This window comes from Ictidomys tridecemlineatus, chromosome X (assembly GCF_052094955.1).
Source record: "Ictidomys tridecemlineatus isolate mIctTri1 chromosome X, mIctTri1.hap1, whole genome shotgun sequence".
Classification (NCBI taxonomy): Eukaryota; Metazoa; Chordata; class Mammalia; order Rodentia; family Sciuridae; genus Ictidomys; species Ictidomys tridecemlineatus.
In genome coordinates, this window is record NC_135493.1 from 4212627 (window position 1) to 4232929 (window position 20303).

A 20303-nucleotide genomic window follows, 5' to 3' on the forward strand; every position below is an offset into this window, starting at 1 on the left:
AATAAGACTAGACATACATGTTTAGGTACATAGGTTATCTATGAAGAGAGAGATACTTTAGGAATTTGGTGCTGGCAGGGACTGGAACAGGGATATTGGGGAGAGGAACATTTACTTTTGCTATATAGTTTTTGTACTTTTAAATTTAGTACCATGGGTTAAAACTAAATCCCACACTTTATATGGCCCTTACACGTGAGCTGAGAGGGCTAGGAGCCTGGCCTTAGTGCTTTCAGGTTAGAAAACATTTAAATCAGCTGTTAGCCAATGTCCACCCAGCCATAAAAATATCTTAGTAAAATAGTCACAAGACACCTGCCAGAGCAGCATAATTTCCTGACACACCTTATTTCTGAGCTACTGGAGACACGCACACATACACACACACACACACGCACACACACACACACACACACACACACACACACACACACACCTTGGTAGCTACCTGAGCTGACTTGCTGTTTGGGAGTTCTCAGAAAGAAAAGTATCCCAAGCTATAAAAGAACATGTGCAATGCTCCTGGTGTGGGACTGGGGGTGTATCTCAGTGATAGGGTGCATGTTACCAAGTGTGAAGCCCTGGGATCAGTCCTCAGCACCACAAAAAAACAAAAACAATCTTGGTGTATATGTAAGCACATGGGTACAAGGCAAGTATGAGCATCTAAAGGAAAGCCAAGAAGACTGAGAGGCAAGGATGAAGGGAGGGTGGCTCCAGAGGAAGCTGCAGAAGAAACTGAATCAGATTCAGACATGTGGGGACTTGAGAAGGGGTGTTTCCCCTAGCCTGTGAACAATGGGAAGCTACTCGAGAGTTATGAGAAGGGGAATGGCAGGTTTCAAAATCGCAGAACCAGTTCAGTCCTCTGACTTAAGTTCTGCAGCTGCTTGTCACTGTTCACATGTGGAACCCTGTCTAAGAAGGACAAGTGCAATGTGCCATGTAGTCACTAATGTGTATCTAGTAAGCCAGCAGATCCACAATTTGGAAAAGTAAAAGGCTCTTTGAATAACTGTATTTAACTGCAGTCTAAGGCCAACCAGGGGTAGCTGTCCTCAGAAATTTGATCAAAGCAAAGAGATTGACAGGAATCCAAACACATAATTTGGAAGGGAACTTGACAATTCTACAGGCACTTGGTACGTTAGGTAGGTTTTTAGTATTATATGAGGTAAACTCATTAGAAATAAAACATATCTATTAAGGGCACACAATTCTACTTAATTCATTGGAAGAAGGGTATAAATAAAAAATAAGCGATTTAAGGTGAAAATTCCAGCATCACCAAAAAAACTTTTATCAGATGATTTACATAACACTTTTGACTCTTTAGGAAGTCTTTGTCCATCCAGTGTTCTGAAGAGTAGTCTTAAAACAATGAACACGGTGGTGCATGCTTATAATCCCATTGGCTACGGAGGCAGAGGCAGTAGAATCACAAGTTCAAAGCCAGCCTCAACAACTTAATGAGGTTCTAAGCAACTTAGTGAGACCCTGTCTTTAAATAAAATGCTATGAAAAAAAATAGAACCTTTTGTCCTGAACCCCTGGCTTTCCTGGCTGAAGGACAAATGAGAGAGAACAGCTTACAGTTCAGTCCTTGGTACAAAAAAAATAAAAATAAAAAATAAATTAAAGAAAAGAAAGAAACATAAGGAAAAAAAGTATTGATCTCTGCTTTCCACTTGCTTTCTCTAAGATGTAACAAATAATGTCAGCACTTAGGTTATATGTCACATTAACTATAAATACTTCAACAGGGCTGGTTTGCTGGTGCACACCAGAGACTCAGGAGGATGAGGCAGGAAGACTCAAGCTGGAGGCTAGCCTAGGCAACTTAGTGAGATCCTATCCCAAAATGAAAAAAATAATAAAAAGGGGTAGGGATGTAGCTTGATGATAGAGCACCCTTTTGATGCCCAGTACCAAAATAAAAAGGAAGACAAATATTTTAAGAGAAAAGGATTAATTTGATGAGTTACACAATAGTTTAAATCTGTTGATATAACATTTGAAGAGATAACTGCCCCGAAAACATCTGGGAAACTAACAGTGCAAATTACTCTTACTAACCAAAGATCACAAAGGCTGAGTCAGAAAAAGTTTGCAGTTTACCTTGCACACGATCTCTATACCACAAGAATTGTCCCCATGACTCTGCACACCAATCTTCTCAACTCTGCTGATCACTCCAAGGGGAACATCAAGGATAAAATGTGGATCCTACATTTAAAAATTAAGATGAATATCTGTCAAGGTCAGCCACCTGAGTTTTCATGTCTTAAGTCTTTGCAGGGTTATGAAATAAGTTTGTTTATCCTGCATTTACTCTTTGTTCCAGCTAAGAAATTGAAGTCTAATTTATAGCATACCTTCTGAGGTTTCCACTGAGACTACAGTGAAACTTCCCCTCCAGGTTTAAGTGGTATTTTAACAGCCTTTTGGTCAAAATACAAAGTCTTTTTGCAAATGTGATATCTTAAAACTCCCCCTCTGAAATGAAAAATAAAAATAAAAAATATACCTCACCCTCTGGTTATCTATGGGTGATGGGATTTCAGAAGACTGATTATTTTCTTTTTTATTGTTCTGAATTATTTTTAAAAAATAAAACACACTTTAAAAAAACTCACCCTCTTGGACTAGGAATGGAGCTCAATGGTACAGCACTTGCCTAGCCATGTTTGAGGCCCAGTGTTCAATCCCCAGTACAACAAAAAATAAATAAGTAAACAAACAAACAAACATTAAAAACTCACCCTCTCTACATTTTTGAAGTACATCTTAAAGTCCGTCACTGTCAGGGTTCCAGTCACTGCTCCCATAAATGGGCAGATATACATGACGTCTTTCACTGAAAGAAAAAGCTGAAAGTAGTAACTACTACTATAGACTTATGCTTCAATAAATCTTAGCATGAGTTTCCAAAATATGCATGGTATGTTATTCTAATTTTCTAGGAATTTTAAATTCCTAAGATTATATCAATTATTAATTTAAATAAAGTCATAGATGGAGAGTCTTCTAATAAAGTTCAATTGTTTAAAACAAAACTCTGATTTGTTAATTAATGACATTTTAAGTAAAGGCCTCATAATAAGTTACATTTTGTCATTTTTTCTGGGTAGTCAACATTTTTCCTGGGATATAAATTAATCATATTCAAAACATTAAACTCTGAAGACACTGGGCTTTCCTTTCATGAATTATTGCTACTTAAAACTAATGGAAGTTAAATACTAACTCCTAATGCTATTCCAAGGCAAACTACTTTACAAATTATAAAACTACAGCCACTTCAATGAAGTAGAAAAAGACTTGTTTCGGGGCTGGGGGTGTAGCTCAGTGGTAGAGCACTTGCTTAGCATGCATGCGGCCCTGTTCTGTTCTGACACTAGAAAAAAAATCCTGTTTCAAAATCCTTATCAGCTTCCTTATCAATTTTAACTTTCTTTTTATTATCAATCAAGTATAAAACATTTAATTCCTTTGAGTGTTAAGAAGCCTACATCTACCATAAAGATCCTATATCATTATTTTACCAAAAGTATCATTCCAACGGATTGACAAGAATATACATATCTACAGATGTACTGAGTGGAACAATTGAAAGTACTAAAGTTAACCTAGCACTGTGGTATATGCCTATAATCTTGGTGACAAGGGAGGTTGAGGCAGGAGGATCAAAAGTTCAAATCCAGCTCCATCAATTTAGCAAGGCCCTAAGCAACTTAGTGATGAAAGGAAAGTGACCATAACACTAGGAGCAACCAAGAGATCTTTACTGCAGCAGTGCAACAAAGGAGAAGAGAAAGAAAGAGAAAGAGAGAGAGAAAGAGAAGAAAGAGAGAGCAAGAGAGAGAGAGAGAGACAGAGTAAGAGAGCAAGAGAAAGAGGAACCCGGCAGGAGGGAGTTTTTACAGCCCAAATCTAATGGGGCCTCTGGTTCTGCAAGCTGCCTTGTTGACACGGGGGGGGGGGGGGTTAAGTGTTCAGCCTTGAGTGGGAGTTGAGTGTTCAACCTTGAGCGGGGGGGTTTAGTGTTCAGATTTGACGCAAATAGATGATAAAGGACCAGACAGAGGGGGGTTTGAGTGTGTGGGCCATCCTGCAGCTAACATTTGTTCAGCCTGCCCTGCAGATAACATAGTTCAGCCTGTCCTGCATCTAACAAGTGAGACCCTGTCTCAAAACAAAAAGGGCTAAGGATGTCACCTAGTGTTAAAGCATCCCTGGGTTCAATTCCTGTTAAACAAAAATAAAACAATGTATTGAGGTGTTTATAACATAAGTAAGAATAAAATAAATGACAATCATGGCATAAAGATGGGGAAGGGACAAATGAAAGGCTCTTATCCATGAAGAGGTATTTAAAATCACTTGAAGTCATCCATAGTAAGTTAAAGATGTGAAGCAACCAGTAAAATAACAAAAAGGGTTATAGCTACTATGCAAACAAATGAGATAAAATAGAACCTTAAAAAGTATGCAACTAAATTAAAAGATGATAAAAGAGGGTAAAGGAATCAGAACAAATGGGACCAAAAGAAAACAAACATCAAAACTATGCATTTAAAGCTAATTATATTAATAATTATACAATATGTAAATGACTTTATATTAATAGTTATATAATGTATAAATAGCCTAAACACCTCAATTAAAAGGCAAAGATTGGAGCTGGGATTGTGGCTCAGTCACCTAGCACAGGCGAGACCCAGGTTCGATTCTCAGCACCACATAAAAATAAAGGCATTGTGTTGTGTCCATCTACACCTAAAAAATAAATATTAAAAAAGGCAAAGATTATCAGACTGAAGACAAAACAAGACCCAACTACATGTGACTGAAAAGAAAATCACTTGAAATATAAAAATACAAACAGTTTGAAATTCAGATGTAAATAGGTACATCATAATACTAATTAAAAGAAAGCTACCATGTGTATAAAAATATGAGACAAAGTAAATTTCAGAGCAAAAGCTATTACTAGGAATAAAGAAGGTAATGTCATATTAATAATAGGGTCAATGCATCAGAAGGACATACTTACAAAACACTTATGCACCTATTAACAGAACTTAAAAATGGATGCAGCAAAACTGATAGAACTGCCACAAGAAACAGACACATCCACAATTATACTGAGATTTCAAACCCCTCTCTCAATAATTGAGAGAAGTAGATGAAAAATGAGTAAGGGCACAGAAGACTTGAACAATGCTATCAACAAACTTAACCTAACATTTATAGAACACTAATCAATAACATTAAAATAGGGCTGGGGTTGTGGCTCAGTGGTAGAGTGCTCGCCTAGTATGTGTGGGGCCCTGGGTTTGATCCTCAGCACCACATATAAATAAATAAAATACAGGTATTGTGTCCATCTACAACTAAAAAATAAACAGTAAAAAAACCCAGCAAAACACACATTCTTTTCAAGTACATATAAACTGTTTATGAAGACCATAATAAATGTCTTTTTTAGTTATATTGATTTTATTTTTTTAAATACACGACAATGGAATTCATTACAATTCTTTTTTTTTTTAATTTTTAATATTTATTTTTCAGTTCATGGTGGACACAACATCTTTGTTGGTATGTGGTGCTGAGGATCGAACCTGGGCCGCACGCATGCCAGGCGAGTGCTCTACCGCTTGAGCCACATCCCCAACCCTTCATTACAATTCTTATTACACATATAGAGTACAATTTTTCATATCTTTGTATATAGAGTATGTAGAGTATGTTCATGCCAATTCATGCCTTTATACGTGTACTTTTTTTGCATTACAATTCTTATTACACATATATACCACAATTTTTTTTTATCTCTGTTTATATATAAAGTATGTTGACACCCAATTTGAGTCTTCATTCATGAACCGTGGATAATGATGTTCATCACATTCCACCACCCTTGCTAATCCCCTGCCCCCTCCCTTCCCCTCCCACCCCTCTTCCCTATCTAGAATTCATCTAATCCTCCTATGGTCCCCCTCCCTACCCCACTATGAGTCAGCCTCCTTATAACAGAGAATACATCCGTCATTTGTTTTTTTGGGATTGGCTAACTTCACTTAGCATTATCTTCTCCAATGCCATCCATTTACCTGAAAAATGCCATGATTTTATTCTCTTTTATTCCTGAGCAAAATTCCATTGTGTATATATATGCCACATTTTTTTTTTATCCATTCATCCACTGAAGGGCATCTTGGTTGGCTCCATGGTTTAGCTATTGTGAATTGTGCTGCTATAAACACTGATGTGGCTGTGTCCGTGTAGTATGCAGTTTTTAAGTCCTTTGGGTATAGTCCAAGGAGAGGAATAGCTGGGTCAAATGGTGGTTCCATTCCCGGATTTCCAAGGAATCTCCATACTGCTTTCCATATTGGATGTATCAATTTGCAGTCCCACAAACAATGTATGAGTGTATCTTTTTCCCACATCTCTCCAACACTTATTGTTGTTTGTCTTCATAATAGCTGCCATTCTGACTGGAGTGAGATGATATCAGAGTAGTTTTGATTTGCATTTCTCTGATTGCTAGAGATGATAAGTATTTTTTCATATATTTGTTGATTCATTGTACATCGTCTTCTGAGAAGTGTCTGTTCAGGTCTTTGGCTCATTTGTTGATTGGGTTATTTGTTTTTTTGGTACTTAGCTTTTTGAGTTCTTTATAGATCCTAGAGATTAGTACTCTATCTGATATATGAGGGGTAAAAATTTGCTCCCAGGATGTAGGCTCTCTGTTCACCTCACAGATTATTTCTTTTGCTGAGAAGAAACTTTTTAGTTTGATTCCATACCATTTATTGATTCTTGGTTTTAATTCTTGTGCTATAGGAGTCTTATTAAGGAAGTTGGGGCCTAATCCCACATGATGAAGATTAGGGCCTACTTTTTCTTCTATTAGATGCAGAGTCTCTGGTTTAATTAATATAAAAATATTCAAGGCATTAAAAGTATGTTTTCTGTACACAAATGGAAGAAACAAAATTGGAAAAAATTCACAAATATGTGGGAATTGACCAACACATTCAAGAATAACCCAAGGTTCAAAAAGGAAATCAAAACGAAAACTTCAGCATTTTCAATTGAATGAAAGTGAAAGCACAACATCATAATTGGTGAGATACCACTTCTAAAGAAGCAATTGAAAGAAAATCTGAACACCTAGACTAGAAAATAAGAAAGGCCGCAAATCAATGACCATAGCTCCTACCTCAAGAAACTAGAAAAGAAGAGAGAATTAAACCCAGGAAACACTAAGGATCAGAGTGGAACTAAATGAAATAGAAAATAAAATAATGAAACTAAAAACTGATACTTTGAGAAGATCAATAAAATTGATAAACCTGTAACTAGGGGATTAATTAATCTCTGAATATTAAATTTACCTTGAATTCCCATGATAAAATCTACTTGCTTATTATGTAGTATCATTTTTATATATTGTTGGATTTGACTTATTAAAATTTTTAGGAAACCAACATGGCGGCGGGCTTGCAGAGATCAGGTCTCTGATCCCTTCAGCTACATGAGCATAGGGAGTCTTAAACTGTCGAAATGCTGTTTGCTCAGGATCACTAGGCAATGCTGAGCTGACGTGGATCTGGGGCGAACAGTCTGGGCCTCTCAGAACACACACCAAGCTCGGATCGGCTGCATTCAAGCTCCCGTTCGCCTGCTTCTCGCAGACAAACCGCTGTGACTCAGCACTAAACGATCCTGCTGAAACAACTGGTCGGCCTTTCTGAACCTGCGGAGGTTAATACCAACTGAGCCTTCATAGGCAGTGGCCACAGGATTGAGACGGGGCTTGGGAGAGCCAGTCAGGACCCACCCGTTGCATTGGTCACCCAGCAAAGGGAACGAACTGTCGCCATTTGCATGGGATACCATCATGGCAGAGAACTGACGTCACCAGAATGCGGCAGAGGAGATAACTTCATTGAAACCGGTGGCGACAGGTGTGTAACCCCCTAGCCTTCCCTCTCCACACAGTGGGGAAACCTTAAGGGCCCCTCCCAGCTCTCCCATAAGGGCCCCTCCCAGCTCTCCCGTGAGCATGATAGCCAGACTGAGGGAATCAGGAGTGGCACAGAACCCGTAGAGCGGAACCCCCGGCTACTGCTCCCACCAGTGCTGACAACTGATGTCTTTTGCACCAGCTACCAGAGGCGTGGCTACCGGAGGGCAAGCAAAATACACTGGGGGTTCTCAGCCCCAAGCTCCACAAACTTAGGGTCTGAGGGAAGGGCAAGAAGGGAGAGTGTGCCAAGTCTTCATGACAACAGGGCTCCTATGAGCAGCAGACCTGGCGTGTAGCCAGTATTGTGGTGAGCATCACCGGTGAGCGGGGCCTGGCTTGAGGAAAACTAGAGAAGTGACTAGACACAAGAGGACGCCCTAGGCACCCAGGATTGGAGATCTGCCCCATCTGGGAGGAGGAGCTGCTGCACAGTGATTGGTTCCTGCATATTGAGAGGAGAAGCTTGGCCCAGTTGGCACAACTCCACCTGCTAGAAGAGAAGTTAATCGAACTCTAAGACTGCATTTATTAATTTTTTTATTATTTTTATTTTTTTTAAATATTTTTTTTTATTTTTAGAGAGAGAGAAAGAGAGAGAGAATTTTTAATATTTATTTTTTAGTTTTTGGCGGACACAACATCTTTGTTTGTATGTGGTGCTGAGGATCGATCCCAGGCTGCATGCATGCTTGCCAGGCAAGCGCGCTACCGCTTGAGCCACATCCCCAGCCCAATTTTTTTTATTATTATTTGTTTTTTTTTATTTTCATTTTTTATTTTTTAAATTTTTATTTATTTATTTTTAATTTTTAATTTTTATTTTTTTGATTATTTTTAATTTTTTTTCTTTTTTTTATTTTCTATTTTTTCTTTTGTGTTTTCATTTCTTTTCAATTTCCTTATTCCCCTTCCTTGAATTCTATCTGCTTACTCTCATTCTCTTTAGTGACTTCTTCCCTTCCCTTCTAATACCTTTCCTCCCAAGCATCAAATAAATTTATAGGAGTAAACAGTAACTCAGCAGCCAAACAGAACAAGAAGTAACATGAGCAGCTTCAAAAAGCAAGGAAGAAAAGGAGTACAAACAATGCAGGACAGCCTAAATATTCAGGAGGACCTAGAGGCATCAGAAAAATGGTCAAATAAAGAACTCAAGGAATACCTTAGACAGATGGAATGGAATCTTAAAGAGGATATGAGACAGCAAATTCAAACAATGAAAGAACACATTGAAAATGAATTACATAAACAGATAAAAGAAGCAAATAAGCATCTTTATCAGGAGATAGAGATTATTAAAAAATCAAACAATAATTCTAGAAATGAAGGAAACTATGAACCAAATTAAAAACTCAAATGAGAGTATCACTAACAGAGTGGAGCAAGTACAAGCCAGATCGTCAGATAATGAAGACAAAATATATCATCTTGAAAAGAGTCTAGCCAACTCAGAAAGGCTGGTAAAAAATCACGAGAAAAACATCCAAGAGATATGGGATAATAAAAAAACAAACTTAAGAGTCATCGGGATAGAGGAAGGTATAGAGGGTATGAGCAACCTGCTGAATGAAATAATTATAGAAAACTTTCCAGAAATAAAAAAGGAAATGGATTTACAAATTGTAGATGCATACAGGACACCAAGCATACAAAATCACAGTAGACCAATGCCAAGACACATTGTTATGAAGATATCCAATATTCAGAACAAAGAGAAAATATTAAAAGCTACAAGGAGGCAGATTACATTCAGGGGTAAACCAATAAGGTTAACAACGGATTTTTCATCACAGACGCTGAAAGCGAGAAGATCCTGGAACAACGTATTTCACTGAAAGACAATGGATGCCAACCAAGAATTTTGTATCCAGCAAAATTAAGCTTCAGGTACGACAACAAAATAAAAATCTTTCATGATAAACAAAAGTTAAAAGAATTTGCAGCCAGAAAACCAGCATTGCAAAGCATCTTGAGCAAAACACTACACGAGGAAGAAATGAAAAACAATAACCATAACCAACAGTGGGAAGTACCTCAGTAAAGACAGAGGGCGGGGGGAAAGCTAATCATGGAGAAACAAAGCAAATTTTTTAAAAAAAAGATAAATAATCAAACATGGCTGGAAGTACAAACCATACATCAATAGTAACTCTAAACATTAATGGCTTAAACTCTCCAATAAAGCAACATAGGCTGGTAACATGGATTTAAAAAACAAATCCAACAATATGCTGCCTCCAGGAGACACATCTGATTGGAAAAGACATACACAGGCTGAAGGTGAAAGGTTGGGAAAAAATATACCACGCACACGGTCCTCGTAAGCAAGCAGGGGTGGCCATCCTTATATTGAATAAAATCGACTTCAAGACTAAGTTAATCAAAAGGGATAAGGAAGGACATTATATACTGTTAAAAGGAACCATTCACCAACAAGACATAACGATTATCAATATTTATGCACCAAATAATGGTGCTGCGACGTTCATAAAACAAACTCTCCTCAAGTTCAAGAATCAAATAGACCACAACACAATAATTATGGGTGACTTCAACACACCTCTCTCACCATTGGACAGATCCTCCAAACAAAAGTTGAATAAAGAAACTATTGACCTCAATATCACAATCAATAACCTAGACTTAATCGACATATATAGAATATATCAACCATCATCAAGTGGATATACTTTTTTCTCAGTAGCACATGGATCCTTCTCAAAAATAGACCATATATTATGCCATAGGGCAACCCTCAGTAAATATACAGGGGTGGAGATAATACCATGCATTTTATCTGATAATAATGGAATGAAACTGGAAATCAATGATAAAAGAAGGAAGGAAAAATCCTTCATCACATGGAAAATGAACAATATGTTACTGAATGATCAATGGGTTACAGAAGACATAAAGGAGGAAATCAAAAAATTCTTAGAGATAAATGAAAATACACACACAACATATCGGAATCTATGGGACACAATGAAAGCAGTTTTAAGAGGGAAATTCATCGCCTAGAGGTCATTCCTCAAAAAAAGAAAAAAACAACAAATAAATGAGCTCACACTTCATCTCAAAGCCCTAGAAAAGGAAGAGCAAAACAACAGCAAATGGAGCAGAAGGCAAGAAATAATTAAAATCAGAGCAGAAATCAACAAAATCGAAACAAAAGAAACTATTGAAAAAATTGACAAAACTAAAAGTTGGTTCTTTGAAAAAATAAATAAGATTGACAGACCCTTAGCCATGCTAACGAAGAGAAGAAGAGAGAGAACTCAAATTACTAACATACGGGATGAAAAAGGCAATATCACAACAGATGCTACAGAAATACAGAAGATAATTAGAAATTATTTTGAAAACCTATATTCCAATAAAATAGAAGATAGTGAAGACATCAATAAATTTCTTAAGTCATATGATTCGCCCAGACTGAGTCAGGATGATACACTCAATTTGAACAGACCAACATCAATGGATGAAATAGAAGAAGCAATCAAAAGACTACCAACCAAAAAAAGCCCAGGACCGGATGGGTATACAGCGGAGTTTTACAAAACCTTTAAAGAAGAATTAATACCAATACTTTTCAAATTATTCAGGAAATAGAAAAAGAGGGAGCTCTTCCAAATTCATTCTATGAGGCCAACATCACCCTGATTCCAAAACCAGACAAAGACACCTCAAAGAAAGAAAACTACAGACCAATATGTCTAATGAACCTAGATGCAAAAATCCTCAATAAAATTCTGGCGAATCAGATACAAAAACACATCAAAAAAATTGTGCACCATGATCAAGTAGGATTCATCCCTGGGATGCAAGGATGGTTCAATATACGGAAATCAATAAATGTTATTCACCACATCAATAGACTTAAAGATAAGAACCATATGATCATCTCGATAGATACAGAAAAAGCATTTGACAAAGTACAGCATCCCTTTATGTTCAAAACATTAGAAAAACTAGGGATAACAGGAACTTACCTCAACATTATAAAAGCTAACTATGCTAAGACTCAGGCTAGCATCATTCTGAATGGAGAAAAATTGAAGGCATTCCCTCTAAATATGGGAACAAGACAGGGATGCCCTCTCTCACCACTTCTATTCAATATAGTTCTCGAAACACTGGCCAGAGCAATTAGACGAAAGAAATTAAAGGCATAAAAATAGGAAAAGAAGAACTTAAATTATCACTATTTGCAGATGACATGATTCTATACCTAGAAGACCCAAAAGGGTCTACAAAGAAACTACTAGAACTAATAAATGAATTCAGCAAAGTGGCAGGATATAAAATCAACATGCATAAATCAAAGGCATTTCTGTATATCAGCGACAAAACTTCTGAAACAGAAATGAGGAAAAACACCCCATTCACAATATCCTCAAAAAAAAAATAAAATACTTGGGAATCAACCTAACAAAAGAGGTGAAAGATTTATACAATGAAAAGTACAGAACACTAAAGAGAGAAATAGAAGAAGATCTTAGAAGATGGAAAAATATACCCTGTTCATGGATAGGCAGAACTAACATCACCAAAATGGCGATATTACCAAAAGTTCTCTATAGGTTTAATGCAATACCAATCAAAATCCCAATGGCATTTTTTTGTATAAATAGATAAAGCAATCATGAAATTCATATGGAAAAATAAAAGACCCAGAATAGCAAAAGCAACTCTAAGCAGGAAGTGTGAATCAGGCGGCATAGCGATACCAGATTTCAAATTATACTACAGAGCAATAGTAACAAAAACAGCATGGTACTGGTACCAAAACAGGCAGGTGGACCAATGGTACAGAATAGAGGACACAGAGACCAATCCACAAAATTATAAATATCTTATATTTGATAAAGGGGCTAAAAGCATTCAATGGAGGAAGGATAGCATCTTCAACAAATGGTTCTGGGAAAACTGGACATCCATATGCAACAAAATGAAACTGAATCCCCTTCTCTCGCCATGCACAAAAGTTAACTCAAAATGGATCAAGGAGCTTGATATCAAATCAGAGACTCTGCATCTGATAGAAGAAAAAGTTGGCTCCGATCCACATATTGTGGGGTCAGGCTCCAAATTCCTTAATAGGACACCCATAGCACAAGAGTTAATAACAAGAATCAACAAATGGGACTTACTTAAACTAAAAAGTTTTTTCTCAGCAAGAGAAACAACAAGAGAGGTAAATAGGGAGCCTACATTATGGGAACAAATCTTTACTCGTCACACTTCAGATAGAGCCCTAATATCCAGAGTATACAAAGAACTCAAAAAATTAGACAATAAGATAACAAATAACCCAATCAATAAATGGGCCAAGGACCTGAACAGACACTTCTCAGAGGAGGACATACAATCAATCAACAAGTACATGAAAAAATGCTCACCATCTCTAGCAGTCAGAGAAATGCAAATCAAAATCACCCTAAGATACCATCTCACTCCAGTAAGATTGGCAGCCATTCTGAAGTCAAACAACAACAAGTGCTGGTGAGGATGTGGGGAAAAGGGTACACTTGTACATTGTTGGTGGGACTGCAAATTGGTGTGGCCAATTTGGAAAGCAGTATGGAGATTCCTGGGAAAGCTGGGAATGGAACCACCATTTGACCCAGCTATTTCCCTTCTCGGACTATTCCCTGAAGACCTTAAAAGAGCGTACTACAGAGATACTGCTACATCGATGTTCATAGCAGCACAATTCACAATAGCTAGACTGTGGAACTAACCTAGATGCCCTTCAATAGATGAATGGATAAAAAAAATGTGGTATTTATACACAATGGAGTATTACTCTGCACTAAAAAATGACAAAATCATGGAATTTGCAGGGAAATGGATGGCACTAGAGCAGATTATGCTAAGTGAAGCTAGCCAATCCCTAAAAAACAAATGCCAAATGTCATCTTTGATATAAGGAGAGCAACTAAGAACAGAATAGGGAGGAAGAGCATGAGAAGAAGTTCACCATTAAACAGGGTCGAGAGGGGGGAGGGAAAGAGAGAGAGAAGGGAAATTGCATGTTAAAGGAAGGAGAACCTCAATGTTATACAAAATTACATATAAGAGGAAGTGAGGGGAAAGGGGAAAAAAACAAGAGAGAGAAATGAATTACAGTAGATGGGGTAGAGAGAGAAGAGGGGAGGGGAGGGGAAGGGAGGGGGGATAGTAGAGGATAGGAAGGGCAGCAGAATACAACAGACACTAGTATGGCAGTATGTAAAAAAGTGGATGTGTAACTGATGTGATTCTGCAATCTGTATACGGGGTAAAAATGGGAGTTCATAATCTGCTTGAATCAAATGTATGAAATATGATATACCAAGAGCTTTGTAATGTTTTGAACAACTAATAATAAAAAAAAGAATCAAAAAAATTTTTCAGAAGTTTTACATCTATATGTATATTGTAGTATTCTTGCAATGGCCATCATGTTTTCATACTTCTTTTTATTGCTGAAAAGTCTTTCCTATAAAGATACATGATAGCTTGCTTATCCATTCATCTATTGTTAGATATTTGAGTTGTTTCTACAAATAAAACTGCTAAAAACATTTACGTACAAGTCTTTAGATGTGTATTTCCTTTTTTTGGGGGGGGGTAAATACCTAAAGAATGGAGTGTCTAGGTCATATAGTATGTGTACATTTAACTTTTTAAGAAACTTCTAAAAAAGTATCTGTTTGTTAAAAGGTAAAGAAAATGGTGGTAAAAAGAAAAGCCTGCATAATACAATATAAAAATGAGAAAAGTGATGTCACTACATATCCTATGGATATTAAATGAATAATAAGAGGATGTGATAAACAACTGGACAATAATTTGACAACTCAGATTAAATGGGCAAATTTCTAGAAAGATATAAACTACTAAAGCTTACCTGAAAGGAAAAATACAACCAAGTTCAACTGCATTTCTAAACATCAGTGATGAATCCTCTGAAAGAAATATCAGGAAAACTACCCCATTCACAATAGCTTCCAAAAAAATAAAATACTTGGGAATCAACTTAACAAAACTGGTGAAAGACCTCTACAATGAAAACTACAGAAAACTAAAAAAAGAAATGAAGAAGACCTTAGAAGATGGAAAGATCTCCCACGCTCTTGGAGAGGCAAAATTAATATTGTCAAAATGGCCATACTACCCAAAACGCTATAAAGATGTAATGCGATTCCAATTAAAATCCCAATGTCATTCCTTATAGAAATAGAAAAAGCAATCATGAAATTCATTTGGAAAAATAAGAGGTCCAGAATAGCCAAAGCAATCCTTAGCAAGAAGAGAGAAGCAGGAGGTATCACAATACTAGACCTTAAATTATATTATAAAGCTAGAGTAACAAAAATGGCATGGTATTGGCACCAAAATAGACTTGTAGACCAATGGTACAGAATAGAAGACACAGAGACAAACCCATATGAATACAGGTATCTCATACTAGACAAAGGCATCAAAAACATACATTGGAGAAAAGACAGCCTCTTCAACAAATGGTGCTAGGAGAACTGGAAATTCATATGCAGCAAAATGAAACTAAAACCCCTCTCTCTCACCCTGCACAAAACTCAACTCAAAGTGGATCAAGGACCTGTGCCTAACAGAGGAAAAAGTAGGCCCAAATCTTCATCACGTCAGATTAGGCCCCAACTTCCTTAAAAAGACTCCTAAATTGCAAGAAATAAAATCAAGAATCAATAAATGGGATGGACTCAAACTAAAAAGCTTCTTCTCAGCAAAATAAACAATCAGTGAGGTGAAGAGAAAACCTACATTTTGGGAGCAAATTTTTGCCACATGCACATCACATAGAGCACTAATCTCCAGGATATATAAAGAAATCAAAAAACCTAACACCAAAAAAACAAATAACCCAATCAATAAATGGGCCAAGGAGCTGAACAGACAATTCTCAGAAGATATACACTCAATCAAAAAATATATAAAAAAAATGTTCAACATGTCTAATTACTAGAGAAATGCAAATCAAAACTACTCTAAGATTTCATCTCACTCCAGTCAGAATGGCAGTTATCAAGAATATAAACAACAATAAGTGTTGGCAAGGATGTGCGGAGAAAGGCACACTCATACATTGCTGGTGGGACTGCAAATTGGTGAAACCACTCTGGAAAGCAGTATGGAGATTCCTTGGAAAACTGGGAATGGAAGCACCATTTAACCCAGCTATCCCCCCACCCCCCGTTTATACACAAAGGACTTAAAAACAGCATAGTATAGTAACGCAGCCACATCAATGTTTATAGCAGCACAATTTACAATAGCTAAATTGTGGAACCAACCTAGATGCCCTTCAATAGATGAATGGATAAAGAAACTGTGGTATATATACACAATGGAATATTACTCAGCATTAAAAGAGAATAAAATCACAACATTTGCAGGTAAATAGATGGAATTGAAGAATATTATACTAAGTGAAGTAAGCCAATCTCAAGCCATATACCAAATGTTTTCTCTAATATGTGGAGGCTGATCCATAATGGGGGTTGAGGGGAGCATGTGAGGAATGGAGGAAATCTGGATAGGGGAAAGGGGAGGGAGGGGAAGGGAGGAAACATAGAGGTAGGAAAGATGATAGAATGAGATGGACATCATTATCCCAAGTACATGTATGAAGACACAAATGGTGTGACTCTAGTGTACACCCAGAGACATGAAAAACTGTGCTCTATATGTGTGCTATGAATTGAAATGCATTCCGCTGTCATACATAACAAATGAATGGAGCTGGAGAATATCATGCTAAGAGAAATAAGCCAATCCCCAAAAGCCAAAGGCTGAATGTTCTCTCTGATAAGTGGATGTTGATCCATAAGGCGGGGGGCACATGGGAAAACTAGAAGAACTTTGATTGGGAAAAGGGGGTAGGGAAGGGGAGGGGGCATGGGGGCAGGAAAGATGGTGGAATGAGATGGCCATCATTACCCTAAGTACGTGTATGGCTGCACATGTGGTGCGATTCTATATCGTGTACAATAAGAGAAACAAAAAGTTGTGCTGCAATTGTGTAGAATGAATCAAAATGCATTCTGCTGTCATATATAACTAATTAAAATAAATTGATTAATTATTTTTTAAAAAGAGAATGGAAATTTAAAAAATACAACCAAGTAATCCTACAACTACTAAAGACATTAAATTTTTACTTAAAACCTTCCCATAAAGAAGACTAAAGAGGACTGGGGTTGTGGCTTATTGGTAGAGTGCTTGCCTAGCACACCTGAGGCACTGGGTTTGATCCTCAAATAAAAGGTTTGATCCTAAACAAATAAAATAAAAGTATATATATATATATATATATATATATATATATATATTTTTTTTTTAAATAAGACTAAAGATTCAGGTACCAAAATATTTGAGGAAGAAATAAACTCTTCCAGAAGACTGAGGAAAAGAGAATGATTTCTAATTCACTTTTTTTATTTTTACAAGGATAGCATTATTCTGATGCAAAAACCAACAAAGTTGTTACAAGAAAAGTACAGAGCAATATGTCATAAAAATTGATGTAAAGTTTCTGCAATTTTAAATGAATCAAACCAACAAAATACATTATAATAAAATAGAGTTTATCCGGGGAATGCAAGGTTGATTAAACATTCAGAAATTAAGTAATATAATCCACCATATTATAAACTAAAGAAAAATCAATGATTATATTAATCAATACAAAAAATGCATTTGACAAAATCTAACATTCATATTCTTTGTTAGAATATGACAGATAGAATGTTGAACTCAGGAGCACTCAACCACTGAGCCATATCTCCTGCCCTATTTTGTTTTATTTAGAGACAGGGTCTCACTGAGTTGCTTAGCACCTCACCATCTAACATTCATTATTGATAAAAACTCTCAGCAAACTAGGAATAGAAAGGAACCTCCTCAACATGACAAAAGGCATCCACAAGAACAAACAAACAAACAAATAAAAAACCCCACACAGCTAACATCATATTTAATAGTGAAAATATGAACGCTTTCCCAAGACCAGCAACAAGACAAGAATGTCTGCTCTCATCTTTTCTTTAACATTATACTGGAGGTTCAAGCAAGAAAAATAAAGGAAGGAAAATAATTAAAAGACACTCAGATTGGAAAGAAGAACTGAAATGCTCATATATTGCTGGTGAGATTATATACTGGTTCAGTCACTTTGGAAAATAATTTAGTAGTTTCGTAAATGGTTCATTGTACAGCTATCATATGACCCAGATACTCCATACCTTAGGGATATTTACTGAAGAGAAAAGGAAATATATGTTCATACAAAGACTTGTATATAAATGTTCACAGTAGCTTTATTTGTAGCACACAACCAGTAGAAACAACCCAAATATCCATCAATAGATGAACACATAAGCAAGCTGTCATGTGTCCATATAATGAATTACTATTCAGCAACAGAAAGGAATGACTGTTGACTCTCATCACAGTATGGATACCAAAATGAGTACAAATTGAAAGAAGCTAGACAATAAAGAATATATACAATGATTTAATTTCTAAACATACCAGAAAATATAATCTAGTTTATAGCACTTGAAGATAGGGAGGAATATACCAGAAGTAGGGAATAACAAAGGGACATAAAGAAACCTCTGGTTTGGATGGTAATGATGGATACATTCACTACATTGACTATGATAATGACTTCCCGGGCATATACTGTGTCAAAACTCTTCATATTCTGACAGTGACAAACTGAAATAATAATCCATGGAGAGTACTTTACTTTACAATGACCTATTTTAATACTTTGCCTCCAGGAATATATTTTATTTAAAAGTAGGGGTTAATTTACTTACCCTTTGAAACCCACTGGAGGCATTTAAAGTATACTTAAATCACTTAAGGATGTGCAGATATCCTTCACATATATATTCCAACAGTTGGGAGAGGAATGGAGCCAGGAGGGAGCATCCTTCTCCCAGAGTTCCATTTCCAGAGTGAAAGGAGAAACCAACAGGAGAGAAAGAACTATAGCTGGATCCACTGAAGTCTTCTCTTCTTAAAAAGACAACTATAAACTTGCAATCCAAGCTTTCATAATACTCCTTACTAATTCAAAGTGTATCTGATATACATACAATGTGACCAATCATCTAGATCAGCTCTAATCTCTTCTAAGTGGACTTTGGAACAGTGATAAAGTAAATAAACCCCTCTACACATTGTACACTTTCAATCTGTATAGTTAATAAGGCCTGGAGAAAAAGCAAGGGCAATACATATTTAGCTCAAATTTAAACAGATCATTCAGAAGGCAGCATGGAGCAGGGCTGGAAGAAGAAACAATCAGAGACTAAGAGAGAATCAAGTTGCAGAAGCCAAGGAAAACCAAAAATGGATAAGCCAAGAGCCCAGACTGGGATATTCAGCAGGAAGAGTTATTTGAAGACTTAGGTAGAAGAACCTAGCTACTCAAATGTTCTTGATACAAGATGACCATACTATGAAACTGAGCACATACCTTTGAGAGACAGCCATGAAGGAAGAAGAAAATGCTCAGCCTCACAGAGCAGATTGTTCAACCCAACAAACTGATGATATAAAAACATGGCACCCACCAGCAATGTATAAGTGTATCTTTTTCCCCACATCCTCACCAACATTTATTATTGATAGCTAAGCTATGGAACCAACCTAGGTGCCCTACTATTAATGAATTGATAAAGAAAATGTGCTAGATATACATGATGGAATAATACTCAGCCATATGAAAGAATGAAATTTTGGCATCTGCCAGTAAATGAATGGAACTGGAGACTATCATGCTAAGTGACATCAGCCAATCCCCAAAATCCAAAGACCGAATGTCTCTGATATGCAGATGCTAGTTCACAATAAGGAAGGCTAGGGAATAGAGGTACTTTGGATTAGACAGAGGGGAGTGAAGGGAGGGGAGGGGAAATAAGGGTAAGAAGGATAGAAAAATGAATTGTGCATATAGGATTACATGACTGGTGTGAACCTACATCATGTACAACCAGATGAATGAGAAGTTATACTCCATTTATGTATGATATGTTAAAATACATTCTATTGTCATGCATAACTAATTAGAACAAATAAAAAAAGAAAGAAAAGTTGGCACTCAGCTGCCCCTCCCATCTACCCATGGTACAATCAACTACCTTCTAAAATGCCTGACGACACACCACGGAGGGATATGGGAGCACTCGTGTCATCATCTTTACAATCCAGGATGGTA

General features: G+C 36.7%; 1 protein-coding gene across 36 annotated transcripts in view; it reads right to left on the minus strand.

Moving 5' to 3' along the window:
• Positions 1–20303, minus strand: part of Mtmr1 (myotubularin related protein 1) — a 79169-nt gene that overhangs the window by 34122 nt on the left and 24744 nt on the right. For 23 of the 36 annotated variants that reach the window (XM_078034115.1, XM_078034117.1, XM_078034114.1 and 20 more), the window contains 3 exons: positions 4705–4779; positions 2763–2857; positions 2119–2226 (listed from right to left, as the gene is read on the minus strand). In XM_078034115.1, the coding sequence (XP_077890241.1) occupies positions 2119–2226; positions 2763–2857; positions 4705–4779 (278 nt within the window). Of the gene's footprint in view, positions 1–2118; positions 2227–2762; positions 2858–4658; positions 4780–20303 lie in introns of those variants that run through there. The other 13 variants (XM_021735412.3, XM_021735409.3, XM_021735407.3 and 10 more) reach the window with 2 other exon arrangements.